Consider the following 12,828-nt stretch of genomic DNA (forward strand, 5'->3'; position numbering starts at 1 on the left):
TGTCATGCTCCCTGTTTGAGAGGAACGTGCGAGGCGTGGGGCTGCCCTGGGGGTGGGCGGGTCAGTGGGGGTGAGGATGGGGGAGAAGGGGTATGTTTAGGCTGTAGACAGGGGGTAGCTACATGTTGGGATATGGGTGGGGGGAGGCGATACCTCAGAGGAACGTGCGAGGCTTGCAGGGATCGGCAGGCGAAAGGGAGGGGGTGAGGGATGGATGGAGAGGGTGCATGTTTGGGAGGTTCAGGGAGTTGAACTAGGGTATATGTGATGGGGGGTTGAAGTACATGTTCGGATTTGAGGGGGGTGGATGAGGGAGTGTATTGTGAACAAAGGAGTGTGTGGGTGAGGGAGTGTATTGTGAACAAGGGAGTGTGTGGGTGAGGGAGTACATTGTGATCAAGGGAGTGTGTGGGTGAGGGAGTGCATTGTGAACAAGGGAGTGTGTGGGTGAGGGAGTGTATTGTGAATAAGGGAGTATGTGGGTGAAGGAGTGCATTGTGAACAACAGAGTTTGTGGGTGAGGGAGTGCATTGTGAACAACAGAGTTTGTGGGTGAGGGAGTGCATTGTGAACAACAGAGTTTGTGGGTGAGGGAGTGCATTGTGAACAACGGAGTATGTGGGTGAAGGAGTGCATTGTGAATAAGGGAGTGTGTGGGCGAGGGAGTGCATTGTGAACAAGGGAGTGTGTGGGTTGAATAAGTAGTACTTAAGGAGTGGTGAAGATGGGATCCATCATGACAAGGTGTTGGAGGAGGTCAAACAATGGCTCTGACCAATCTTAGTCTGGGCTTTCACCCGCAGGCTACTTACTATCTTATGAAAAATATGTCTGAGAGCATGCCCACATTGTTTATCTTTTGTAAGAGACATCTGCAACAGATTACTGTGATTTTCAACAAATGTTCAGAGTCATGAGAGCTGGAATGTTAACATTGAAAAGATAGTTTCAGGGCATATACATTCTAAAATAGTCCCCTTCTATTTCTGTCCATAAGAACCTTCTAGATTTACAGAAATATTGATGATCCTTAAAATAAAATGCACAGCTTGACCAAAGTACAGGCAGGTACAACTAGAACTCTGGAAACTTCCAAACTACACTGACGATGAACTGATGGCCAAGAGCAGAATGCTGAGGCTAGCCCCTTACAAGACTGGATGGTGTGTGTGTGTGAACAGTGGGTGCTATGTGTGTCCCAGCTCATCCCCAGAGTGTAGCGATAGATGAGAGTGTGTGTTGGAACCAGGCCGTCATCTTTCATCACGGACAGGATAGAACCAGGGCTGGGATTACAAGAGTTTATAATAATCATCATCTACCACCAACACAACACAGTTCAATCGAGGTCAGGCTTAACTGAATGAACAACAGAGACAAAATGCAAGTATGAACATTTATTAAAATAGATTGGGGAGGGGTCTCATCTCTGAGGGATGATCCTTGGAGCCAGATGCTATGATGGCAGGTAGCACTTATACAAAAATAAACTGTCATTTAAATACATTACAATATGTATTCCCATTGGTGAGAAGACAGAAAGGTGATTGCACAGGTAGATTATTTAGCAAGCATAGTAAAGTTGCATTATTCAGCTATGCTCATTGGCCATAGGGTAATAGGACTGACATTCCTCATGTGGCTAATTGATAGTAAAGGAGGAGGAATGACATGACACTGTGCTGTTGATGAGAACATTGTCAACATCAGATATTCATTCCTAACGGTTTAACGTAAATGTAAACGATCAGATGGCTTTGTGAGGCTAGCTGTGCCCGTAGCTGTGCCCGTAGCTGTGCCCGTAGAAGAGGAAGCAATGTGAACTACAGGCAACTGCCCAAAATAAAGGAAACGCTTGAGTAAATGTGTGATACAAAGTATATTGAAAGCGGGTGCTTCCACACAGGTGTAGTTCCTGAGTTAATTAAGCGATTAAAATCCCATCATGTTTAGGGTCATGTTTAAAAATGGCCAGTTGCCAATTATTTTGGCCACCATGGCTAGAAGAAGAGATCTCTGAGACTTTGAAGGAGGGGTCTCAAAGGAGCATAGGGGGTTTAAAGTGTGTGTGTGTGTGTGTGTGTGTGTGTGTGTGTGTGTGTGTGTGTGTGCGTGCGTGCGTGCGTGCGTGCGTGCGTGCCTCAGTCACCAGATCACAACCTAATTGAACACTTGTGGGAGATTATGGAGTAGCGCCTGAGAAAGCGTTTTCCACCACCATCAACAAAATACCAACTTATGGAATTTCTCGTGGAAGAATGGCTCCAGTTCCAGACACTTGTATAATCTACGCCAAGGCAAATTGAAGCTGTTCTGGCGGCTTGTGGTGGCCCAACGCCCTATTAAGACACAGTGGGTGTTTCCTTCATTTTGGCAGTTACATGTATATTATGCTTACTGAATGAAGTAAAGTGAGCTTTCCAATAAGACCAACCTTACTGATTGAAACAATGTTATTGAAACGACATTGCCACTCACACACGCGCAAGAAGACCTTTCCTCTTTTCAGACAAGATCTTTAACAAGATCTTATATATATATATAATTATCTGTCTCTCTGTCAACCAATCCATCTATCCTTTATTTTATCTTATTTTATTTTCTATATAAGCCCATAACCCATTAAATGGAGTGTCTTATTCTCCAGAGGTGACCTCTTCGATCTCAAGCCGTGGCCTCCTCTCTGCACCTTGTACTGTGGAATGTCCATACACAACCAATCAATGCTGACTTCCCCTATTTGATCCCCTGCCTCTCCCCCAGCGCTCCACCTTGCGATGAGGAATCCACTGTTCCTTAGGGACACACAAACAGCCACACATCTCCCAGAACTGTCCCTAAAATCTCTCCCCCAAAATCAAAAGTCTTCTCAGCCCCATTTGACAACAATTCCCTCCCTAACACAAAGAGTGACAGTGGTGAGTGCATTCTCTCCCTACTGCAGTCTATCAGGCCAGCCGGGGGGCTTTGTCTCTCACACAGACCACCCGCTGTAAGACAGCCACCACACGCCACACTCTCACTACCCAGAGACAGCTAACATACCTCTCCTTGCACATCCCAGACAGAAGGGAAAACTAAGACAAACGCCAATCTTACGCCCTTCAGAAATCCATCAGGGCCTAGCAATCCGCTCTTTGCAGCCCAGGAGAAACAAGCCTTTAGAATTTGTCAACCTGCTGGCTAAAGCAGGCCCATCCAGGCTGGTGGTTGTCACCCAGTGCCCAAAAAGAGACATTGGCGGTGGGTTGTGTGGGGACAAAGGTGGCCTGCCCTGGGGATTAGCTATTAGCATGCTGGTGTATGTTTAGGCCTGGTCTGAATGGGGAGGGCAAGAGGCAGGGTCCTGGGCTATTCTTAAGCAGGGAAGTGTTACTGTTTCAGCTGCTAATGCTGCCCCCCTGAGTTAAGCATACATCCATATACAGTGGGGAGAACAAGTATTTGATACACTGCCGATTTTGCAGGTTTTCCTACTGACAAAGCATGTAGAGGTCTGTAATTTGTATCATAGGTACACTTCAACTGTGAGAGACAGAATCTAAAACAAAAATCAACAAAATCACATTGCATGATTTTTAAGTAATTCATTTGCATTTTATTGCATGACATAAGTAATTGATCACCTACCAACCAGTAAGAATTCTGGCTCTCACAGACCTGTTAGTTTTTCTTTAAGAAGCCCTCCTGTTCTCCACTCATTACCTGTATTAACTGCACCTGTTTGAACTCGTTACCTGTATAAAAGACACCTGTCCACACATTCAATCAAACAGACTCCAACCTCTCCACAATGGCCAAGACCAGATAGCTGTGTAAGGACATCAGGGATAAAATTGTAGACCTGCACAAGGCTGGGATGGGCTACAGGACAATAGGCAAGCAGCTTGGTGAGAAGGCAACAACTGTTGGCACAATTATTAGAAAATGGAAGAAGTTCAAGATGACGGTCAATCACCCTCGGTCTGGGGCTCCATGCAAGATCTCACCTCGTGGGGCATCAACGATCATGAGGAAGGCGAGGTGTCAGCCCAGAACTACACGGCAGGACCTGGTCAATGACCTGAAGAGAGCTGGGACCACAGTCTCAAAGAAAACCATTAGTAACACACTACGCTGTCATAGATTAAAATCCTGCAGGGCACGCAAGGCCCCCCTGCTCAAGCCAGCGCATGTCCAGGCCCGTCTGAAGTTTGCCAATGACCATCTGGATGATCCAGAGGAGGAATGGGAGAAGGTCATGTGGTCTGATGAGACAAAAATAGAGCTTTTTGGTCTAAACTCCACTCGCCGTGTTTGGAGGAAGAAGAAGGATGAGTACAACCCCAAGAACACCATCCCAACCGTAAAGCATGGAGGTGGAAACATCATTCTTTGGGGATGCTTTTCTGCAAAGGGGACAGGATGACTGCACCGTATTGAGGGGAGGATGGATGGGGCTATGTATTGCGAGATCTTGGCCAACAACCTCCTTCCCTCAGTAAGAGCATTGAAGATGGGTCGTGGCTGGGTCTTCCCGCATGACAATGACCCAAAACATACAGCCAGGGCAACTAAGGAGTGGCTCCGTAAGAAGCATCTGGCCTAGCCAGTCTCCAGACCTGAACCGAATACAAAATCTTTGGAGGTAGCTGAAAGTCCTTATTGCCCAGCGACACCTGAAGGATCTGGAGAAGGTCTGTATGGAGGAGTGGGCCAAAATCCCTGCTGCAGTGTGTGCAAACCTGGTCAAGAACTACAGGAAACCTATGATCTCTGTAATTGCAATCAAAGGTTTCTGTACCAAATATTAAGTTCTGCTTTTCTGATGTATCAAATACTTATGTCATGCAATAAAATGCAAATTAATTACTTAAAAATCATACAATGTGATTTTCTCGTTTTTTTGTTTTAGATTCCGTCTCTCATAGTTGAAGTGTACCTATGATACAAATGACAGACCTCTACATGCTTTGTAAGTAGGGAAACCTGCAAAATCGGCAGTGTATCAAATACTTGTTCTCCCCACTTGATATGAGAGGATCATGATTATCTATCGGTATGTGGGTTTTGTGCTGCACTGACATTTGGGTTTTAGGAATGACATTTTCTCAAACAGAAAATATGGTGTATAAATTAATTAGTGTATTTGAATGGTATGTATTAAATACTTTTAAAACAAATGACCAAGACTTTATTGATGATGAGGATTGACACCTGCAATGTGTAGAAGACATGTGAATGATGAAGGGAGATATCAGTTGTACTGTCATTGACACAGAACAGTAGCCCTCTTCTTCCTTCAGTAGGTAGTCTTGGGTCATCAACTTTGCACAAAATAGAGTAGGACTGTATCAGATCCCAAACCTATTGGTACAGAGACCCACCTATAGCTTGTGGAGCTTTGTTATTTTACACTAACACACACACATAAAACCAACGGCTCCGGCCAGGATGCAATAAAACCCAATTAAGCCAGGAGAAACTGCCATAGGGAGATAATCTATTAAGGTCCTGTCAGTGGCCTGGAACTCTCAGATAGACCAGAACAAACACAGCTAACTGGACCCATACATACACACAGAGACTTATCACTCTGGATTAGACTGGAGCAAGGCACAGATCTTTAAACAAGATCTGTCGAACAGTGGCAACTCAGGCTTGTTGTCTACAATCCCAGTCTGTGAAAATGGGTGAATGCTGATAACACCACTTTTGGCTGTCAGGGTGTTTTCCATAATAACTCCGAAACAAATAGAACAGTGGTCTGGCTACTGATCTGCTCTGTGTGAGACCCTGGCACTTAGACTGGAAAAACAAAACAAATCTGTCTGTGTGTGTTCCTGTGTGTGTTTTGAATGTGAGTGTGCGTGTGTTTGTATACAGTATGTGTGAATGTGATTAACGCGTCTGATGTGTGTAATCATGTGTGTGTGTACTGAGGCATGCTGGTTGATGGCTGAGCTTGATGCTGGTGTGTGTCAGTGTATGATTGTGTCTACTCTAATGTGTGTGATTGAGCTTGTTATTTTGGGATTGTGGTGTGTGTGGGCTTAGCCTCGCTGTCCGGTGGCTGATAATAACACGAGACTGTATGTGTTTGTGGACTTCTTAGCGTTGGGCTTTCCCACCGTGCTCAGTGTGTCTGAGCTCTGTGTGTTTTGGGGTTGCACGCATGAGTCCGCCAGCTGTTCTATTCTCCCCTCTCCCAGTCTCCTAGTACCCCCCCCCCCCCCCCCCCCCCTCCCTCAGAGGCCTGCTCTTCATCTGATAAGGGTCTAGCTCGCCAAGCCCTCAGCGAAGCCCATCAGAGCTGCACCACGCTAACAACACACCCTCCTTCCCCTCCACAATCACTACATTTACATGAGAAAACACAGTCTTATGTCCAGTTCACTGGAGCTATGGATGGGCAGCCCAGTAGAAGACTGTGGGCTGTTTTTGAGAGTGTAAGTGAGTGGGAAGAAGAGTGTGTGTGTGAGCACAAACGGCCGATACTTCTTACCTTATGCTATGACTCTTTTTAACATGAACACTTTTATATTCATAGATGATGCTGCTTTTAGTGTCTGTGTCGTTTTATAGTGTATTTATTGTTGATGTATGTTTTGGGTGGTGCAATCACAGCCTCTGGGGGATGAATACATTACTATCTTAATGTGTGAGAACAGAAAGGAGAGAATTATGAGATAATTTGATGGTATTTACTGTATGTATATTATTTTGTAATCATGAGATGGAACTACTAGAGTCTCATGACTCAATAATGCATTTTTCCAATTATTTGAAAGGAAATGGGGCATCAACCAGCTGCATCACACTTGTAGTGCATCCAACAGCCATGGGCGGTGGTAATGTAACACAAAGGAGAGTCCAGGAGTGAGGAAGCCCTTGCCCCTTAGCTATTTATCCTGTCAACCTGCCAATTTATTATAGTATATGCATCATCACACTGCCACCACCACAATCATTACCACCACCATCATCACTACCACCACAATTACCATCACCATCATCACATTACCCCCACCATCATCACACTACCACCACCACAATCATTACCACCACCATCATCACTACCACCATCATCACACTACCACCACCACAATCATTACCACCACCATCATCACTACCACCACAATTACCACCACCATCATCACACTACCACCACCACAATCATTACCACCACCATCATCACTACCACCATCATCACACTACCACCACCACAATCATTACCACCACCATCATCACTACCACCATCATCACACTACCACCACCACAATCATCACACTACCACCACTGCCACAATCATTACCACCACCATCACCACTACCACCATCATCACACTACCACCACCACAATCATTACCACCACCATCATCACTACCACCACAATTACCACCTCCATCATCACACTACCACCACCACAATCATTACCACCACCATCATCACTACCACCACCATCATCACTACCACCATATTTACCACCACCATCATCACACTACCACCCCCACAATCATTACCACCACCATCATCACACTACCACCCCCACAATCATTACCACCACCATCATCACACTACCACCACCACGATCATTACCACCACCATCATCACTACCACCATCATCACAATCATTACCACCACCATCATCACACCACCATCACACTACCACCACCACCACCATCATCACTACCACCACCATCATCACTACCACAATCATTACCACCACCATCATCACTACCACCACCATCACACTACCACCACCACCACAATCATTACCACCACCATCATCACACTACCACCACCACCACAATCATTACCACCACCATCATCACACTACCACCACCACCACCATCATCACACTACCACCACCACCACAATCATTACCACCACCACCACACTACCACCACCACAATCATTACCACCACCATCATCACTACCACCACCATCATCACTACCACAATCATTACCACCACCATCATCACTACCACCACCATCACACTACCACCACCACCACAATCATTACCACCACCATCATCACACCACCATCACACTACCACCACCACCACCATCATCACTACCACCACCATCATCACTACCACAATCATTACCACCACCATCATCACTACCACCACCATCACACTACCACCACCACCACAATCATTACCACCACCATCACACTACCACCACCACAATCATTACCACCACCATCATCACTACCACCACCATCACACTACCACCACCACCACAATCATCACCACCACCATCATCACACTACCACCACCACCATCACAATCATTGCCACCACCATCATCACTACCACCACAATCACTACCACCATCATCACACTACCACCACCACCACCACTATCATCACCCCCCACCCCCCAGCACACCACCTCCATCACCCAACCAACCCCAGCTCCGCCATCATACCCCGGGCCATTAAATCTGAGTTATGGGCTTGCTTTCATTTCCTTGGGGACTCAATGAAGGTCATCAACTCCAGATCACGGGCCACACTGAATCAACACTTCATCTGTGTCTCTGTGTGTTGCCACACCGCCTCTCATTTCCCTGGGTAGCTATTGGATGGCTGCTCTCCTCCACACCAGCTGTCTGCTAGGCCTGGTCTGCCTAACCCTGATCTACAGATTACAAGGTCCTAGCAGAGATGGAGACACAGGACAGAGAGAGAGAGCGAGAGAGAGTGTGAGAGAGAGAGAAGTCCTTTAATTAAGGCTTGTGGGGCTGGGTTGGGGCTACACAAACAGGGTACCCCGCCATCAGTGTTTGGGTAGAGGGGAGAGAGAGGCAGAGGGTGAGAGAAGGGAGAGGGCGACAAAGAGTTAGACACAAGGACAAAGGGGAGAGGGGGACAGAAATGGATGAGAGGGTAGAGAAGGGGAGCCAGGGACTGGGGGAAATAGAAGACTAGGGACAGCCTGATTCAAAGATGTTATGATGCTATCTGTTATGTCATAATGTGATGGGGAAAGAGGGGTGAGGAAGGCAAGGTGGGGGGCCTGGGTGTTCAAATAATACCTTAATAAGGAGGAATGGGCGACCGGCCCAAAGGCAATATACCCTTTCTCTATGACTTTACGATTTCATCCATTTTTTCTTCAAATTCAAACCCTTGACAAATATTTGATGCTTTTCTTCTTGTGCCCTGATATCGATCAAAGCATAGACATACTAAAATACATTTGATCATCGTTACGTTCCCCAGTTTCTGTGTTGTGGGTTTGTACATAACCTGTTGTATTTAATCTGCCTATGTACACTAGGTAAGACCTGGGAGGACCACCCCCTTTATTTTGGTTAGCGCGCTGGATGGTTCTAAATGTTAGGTAAGAAGTGGGAAGGCAGGTAAGGTAGGAGAGGGGACTCTTTCATTTTTACTTTCTTTGCTTTGGTTCCGTTCAGCCCGTTTTCCCCACTTTACCGCTTTAAGGAATAATAAATTCCCTGTAAACAGTATTTTTCTCTGCCTCTGTCCTTCCCCGCACCTACGATCACAAATGTTTTCACTCCACGGTGAGTTGAGATGTAACAGGGTGTTGCGTTCCCTCCAAGAGGCGTATTTAACAATCAGATTTTATTAAAATGTGATTGTTTTCAGTTAAAATGGTCAGAAAGAAACAAATAGCTTGTTTGCAAAGAGCAATTTCTCAAGCAAACATTTTGCAAGGACTGTCTGGGAGTGATGTAAATGGAGAGCGGAACACTGAAAACTATATTTTATTGGCAGAGAGGTTTGTAACTTCTTATTGGTCTGACTAATTAACGCCTGGTGACGTCTCCAGGCAGGCCAAAACCCCATCTGACCAAAACTGAAATGTTAGCTCCTACATTATAATTTTTGCATTTTCAGTGTGGAAGTAATAAAACAGAGGAAAATCATGCTTTTAATAAGAGTTGTATGAACTAAGCATTCATCTCATGTTTAATGAGAGCCTATAGGGAGAGTTAGCACAAACCTGCCCACACAACAGTAGACTTCAGACAAGTTGGTCATCTCTAACCCAGGCCAATTGTATGGAAAGAGGGACATCTGGTGGTAGGATAAGTGAACTGAATCCCAGGCGCAACCATGTGAAATAAAACAATATTTACACTTTACATAGATTATGATGGGAAACAAATAGTGAATTTTATGAGGAAAAACCTTGACACATCTTTGAATCAGAAACACTTTATATTACTTTCAATGTACAGAATATATTTCATTACAAACAAAAAGGTGGTGTCATTAATAAATGATAAACACGAAACAAGTGTCCAACAGGGTGGAACAACAAATCAGTAATCACTGTCACAAACCAAACGGATATAGTGACGTGAAAAGTGTAACAGTGTGTTGTAACTGAAACGCAACAGACCAGGACTTTATTCATTAGTGCAAAACGTTTTGCAACGAAAAAGAAAAACACTTTTTATTGGACAATTTCAGGTAGTCATCCCCGTTCCAGCCTGTTTGCTTCTGATGGTTCCTAGTGAATAAAACCCAGCTGTGAGCAGATTCATCCTGAGACTGAGTATCATTCTCCAGTTATCTAGTGATGAACAGGATTTCCCCCTTTGTATTAGAGTAATACTACTCTTCATTCTCTAGTCAGCTAGGTATCTGAAACAAAACGAGGCACAACACTGTTTTTGGATAGGACTTTGGAGAGTAAGGCTTATCTTCTGGGTTTTATGGGGATGATGAGTGATAATCTTTGGTTTCCATGTTGTTTAATAATGCCACCAGCCTGATGACTGCTGGGGATATGGACAAAAGACAGAGGTACCATCCAAAGTAACACGTTTCATAGTTAAATGTTATTATATTAGTTTAAAGTCTAAATATGCTGCTTTTAAATAAATATTTCTCTCTCTCTCTACCTACAAAGCTACATGGTCACATGAAACCCTTGACAAGTTCTGAAATGAAATGACACGACAACCACAATACATATGCACAGATCCTTCAGATAGACGTTTCACTAGTCAGTCAATGAATAATACTAGTTACTGGGCGGGCGGGCGGGTGGGCAGACAGACAGAGGCAGAGAGACAATGACAGTCTTCTCTCTCACATCTGTCATGAAACTTACACATTTCTAAACAATGAATTGGGACACATAAAAAAATAGTGTAATTTTCTTCTTTATCCAAACAAACATTATTGGGTGTCAATTGAATCGGTCAGATAGCTATGGTGCAAATTCAGAAAATAATCTGCATAATAGGAATGGCAGTTAGAGCCTTTGGGATCCTATGAGTCAGTTGGGATCCTATGAGTCAGTTGGGATCCTATGAGTCAGTTGGGATCCTATGAGTCAGTTGGGATCCTATGAGTCAGTTGGGATCCTATGAGTCAGTTGGGATCCTATGAGTCAGTTGGGATCCTATGAGTCAGTTGGGATCATATGAGTCAGTTGGGATCCTATGAGTCAGTTGGAATCCTATCAGTAAGTCGTTGAGTATGAATCAAAGAAATACAGTAAGAGAGACATTTGAACCAAGGCACTGTAGGTAAATCAGTCACTTCTAGAGCTCCATACAAAAATGCTTGTCTAACTTTATTTACACATGTTTATTTTAGTAAATATTTCCTTAACTCCTATTTTTCTTAAAACTGCATTGTTGGTTAAGGGCTTGTAAGTAAACATTTCATGGTAAGGCGCATGTGACAAATAAAATGTGATTTAATTTGATTTACCTCAACAACCCAGTAAGGACATTGATCTCATACAATTCTGTTTAAATAAGCATGGAGTCAAAACTGCATATAATGAATGTATCTAAATGTAATTCGTGGAGCAAAAAAAACTTTTCTGATTGACATATCGCATTGATTGAAATACACCAATACTCTGACCAACCATTTATGTGACTATCAACAATTTTAGTTTGTCAGGAAAAACATGGAGGTAGGTGGTACATGGTACAGTCAGTAACACATCATTATGGAACCAAGGAGAACAAGGCTGATCTTTTTGTTCAGTGACTACATAAGAGCCAATTGAACAGCTTCTGTAATTAGTTACTGACTTGAATTATGTTTTTAACTTGAGGAGGATCCCAAATGCTTATTTCAATCTACACATTTGTGTTCCAAGGTACCAAGTAGAAGGGTCATTGTTAATGCATGACTGTACTATAAAGGTTGACCATCCAACCAGTCAACACAACCAAGCTACAGGATCTCGCACCAACCAGGGTCTTCACCAGTCCAACAGGAGATGCATAGAGTTGGGAGGCTGTGGTAGTTTTGATTTTGTCTTTGGAAGTTTAGACCCTTGAAGTTGTTAAGCACACTGAGAAATTCATTTATAAAAAGCACTATATAGCCACAGATGAAATGCAATTGACTGATGATTGATTGATTGAATAAGTGAGCAACCCAGTCAGGGGATATGTAGAGAAATTTCCAGCAGAGGGTGCCAGCATATAATAGCAATCATTCCATGTGCCTTAGTCAGTCAGTTGTAGTTATCGGTAGAATAGAGCCTTGTCTCTCATTCTCACATTAGGCAGGACAATCCATTGGGTCTTCCACAATTGAACAGCTCCTCTCTCTTCAGCCTTCCACAGCCCTGAGGCTGGGTATTGTGGTCCTATGTACATGCAGTCATCAGAGGAGGACTACAGCTAGTCCGACTCGTCTCTGGAGCTGAAGCTAGGCCAGGACAAGCCTGGGGCCACAGTTCTGGGTGTGGAGGGCTCAGAGATACGTGTGCTGGGCTGAGTGGAGGGCTCTGTGGGGGCTTCGTACTGGGGCAGCTCTCCTTCTGACGGCAGATCCCCGTCTGGGAGGTAGGGAGGCGGAGGAAGGTCGAACCAGGGAGGCCGGCTAGAGG

The 12,828-nt window shown here is 44.5% G+C and overlaps 1 protein-coding gene across 1 annotated transcript in view; it reads right to left on the reverse strand.

Annotated features, from left to right (window-relative positions):
* Positions 1–10,162: 10,162 nt before the first annotated feature.
* Positions 10,163–12,828, reverse strand: part of LOC139382343 (low-density lipoprotein receptor class A domain-containing protein 3-like) — a 138,752-nt gene continuing 136,086 nt past the window's right edge. Inside the window, exon 6 of the mRNA XM_071126313.1 lies at positions 10,163–12,821. Coding sequence (XP_070982414.1) covers positions 12,620–12,821 — 202 coding nt within the window. The 3' untranslated portion in view covers positions 10,163–12,619. The remainder of the gene's footprint in view (positions 12,822–12,828) is intronic.

This window comes from Oncorhynchus clarkii, chromosome 2 (genome assembly GCF_045791955.1).
Source record: "Oncorhynchus clarkii lewisi isolate Uvic-CL-2024 chromosome 2, UVic_Ocla_1.0, whole genome shotgun sequence".
Classification (NCBI taxonomy): domain Eukaryota; kingdom Metazoa; phylum Chordata; class Actinopteri; order Salmoniformes; family Salmonidae; genus Oncorhynchus; species Oncorhynchus clarkii.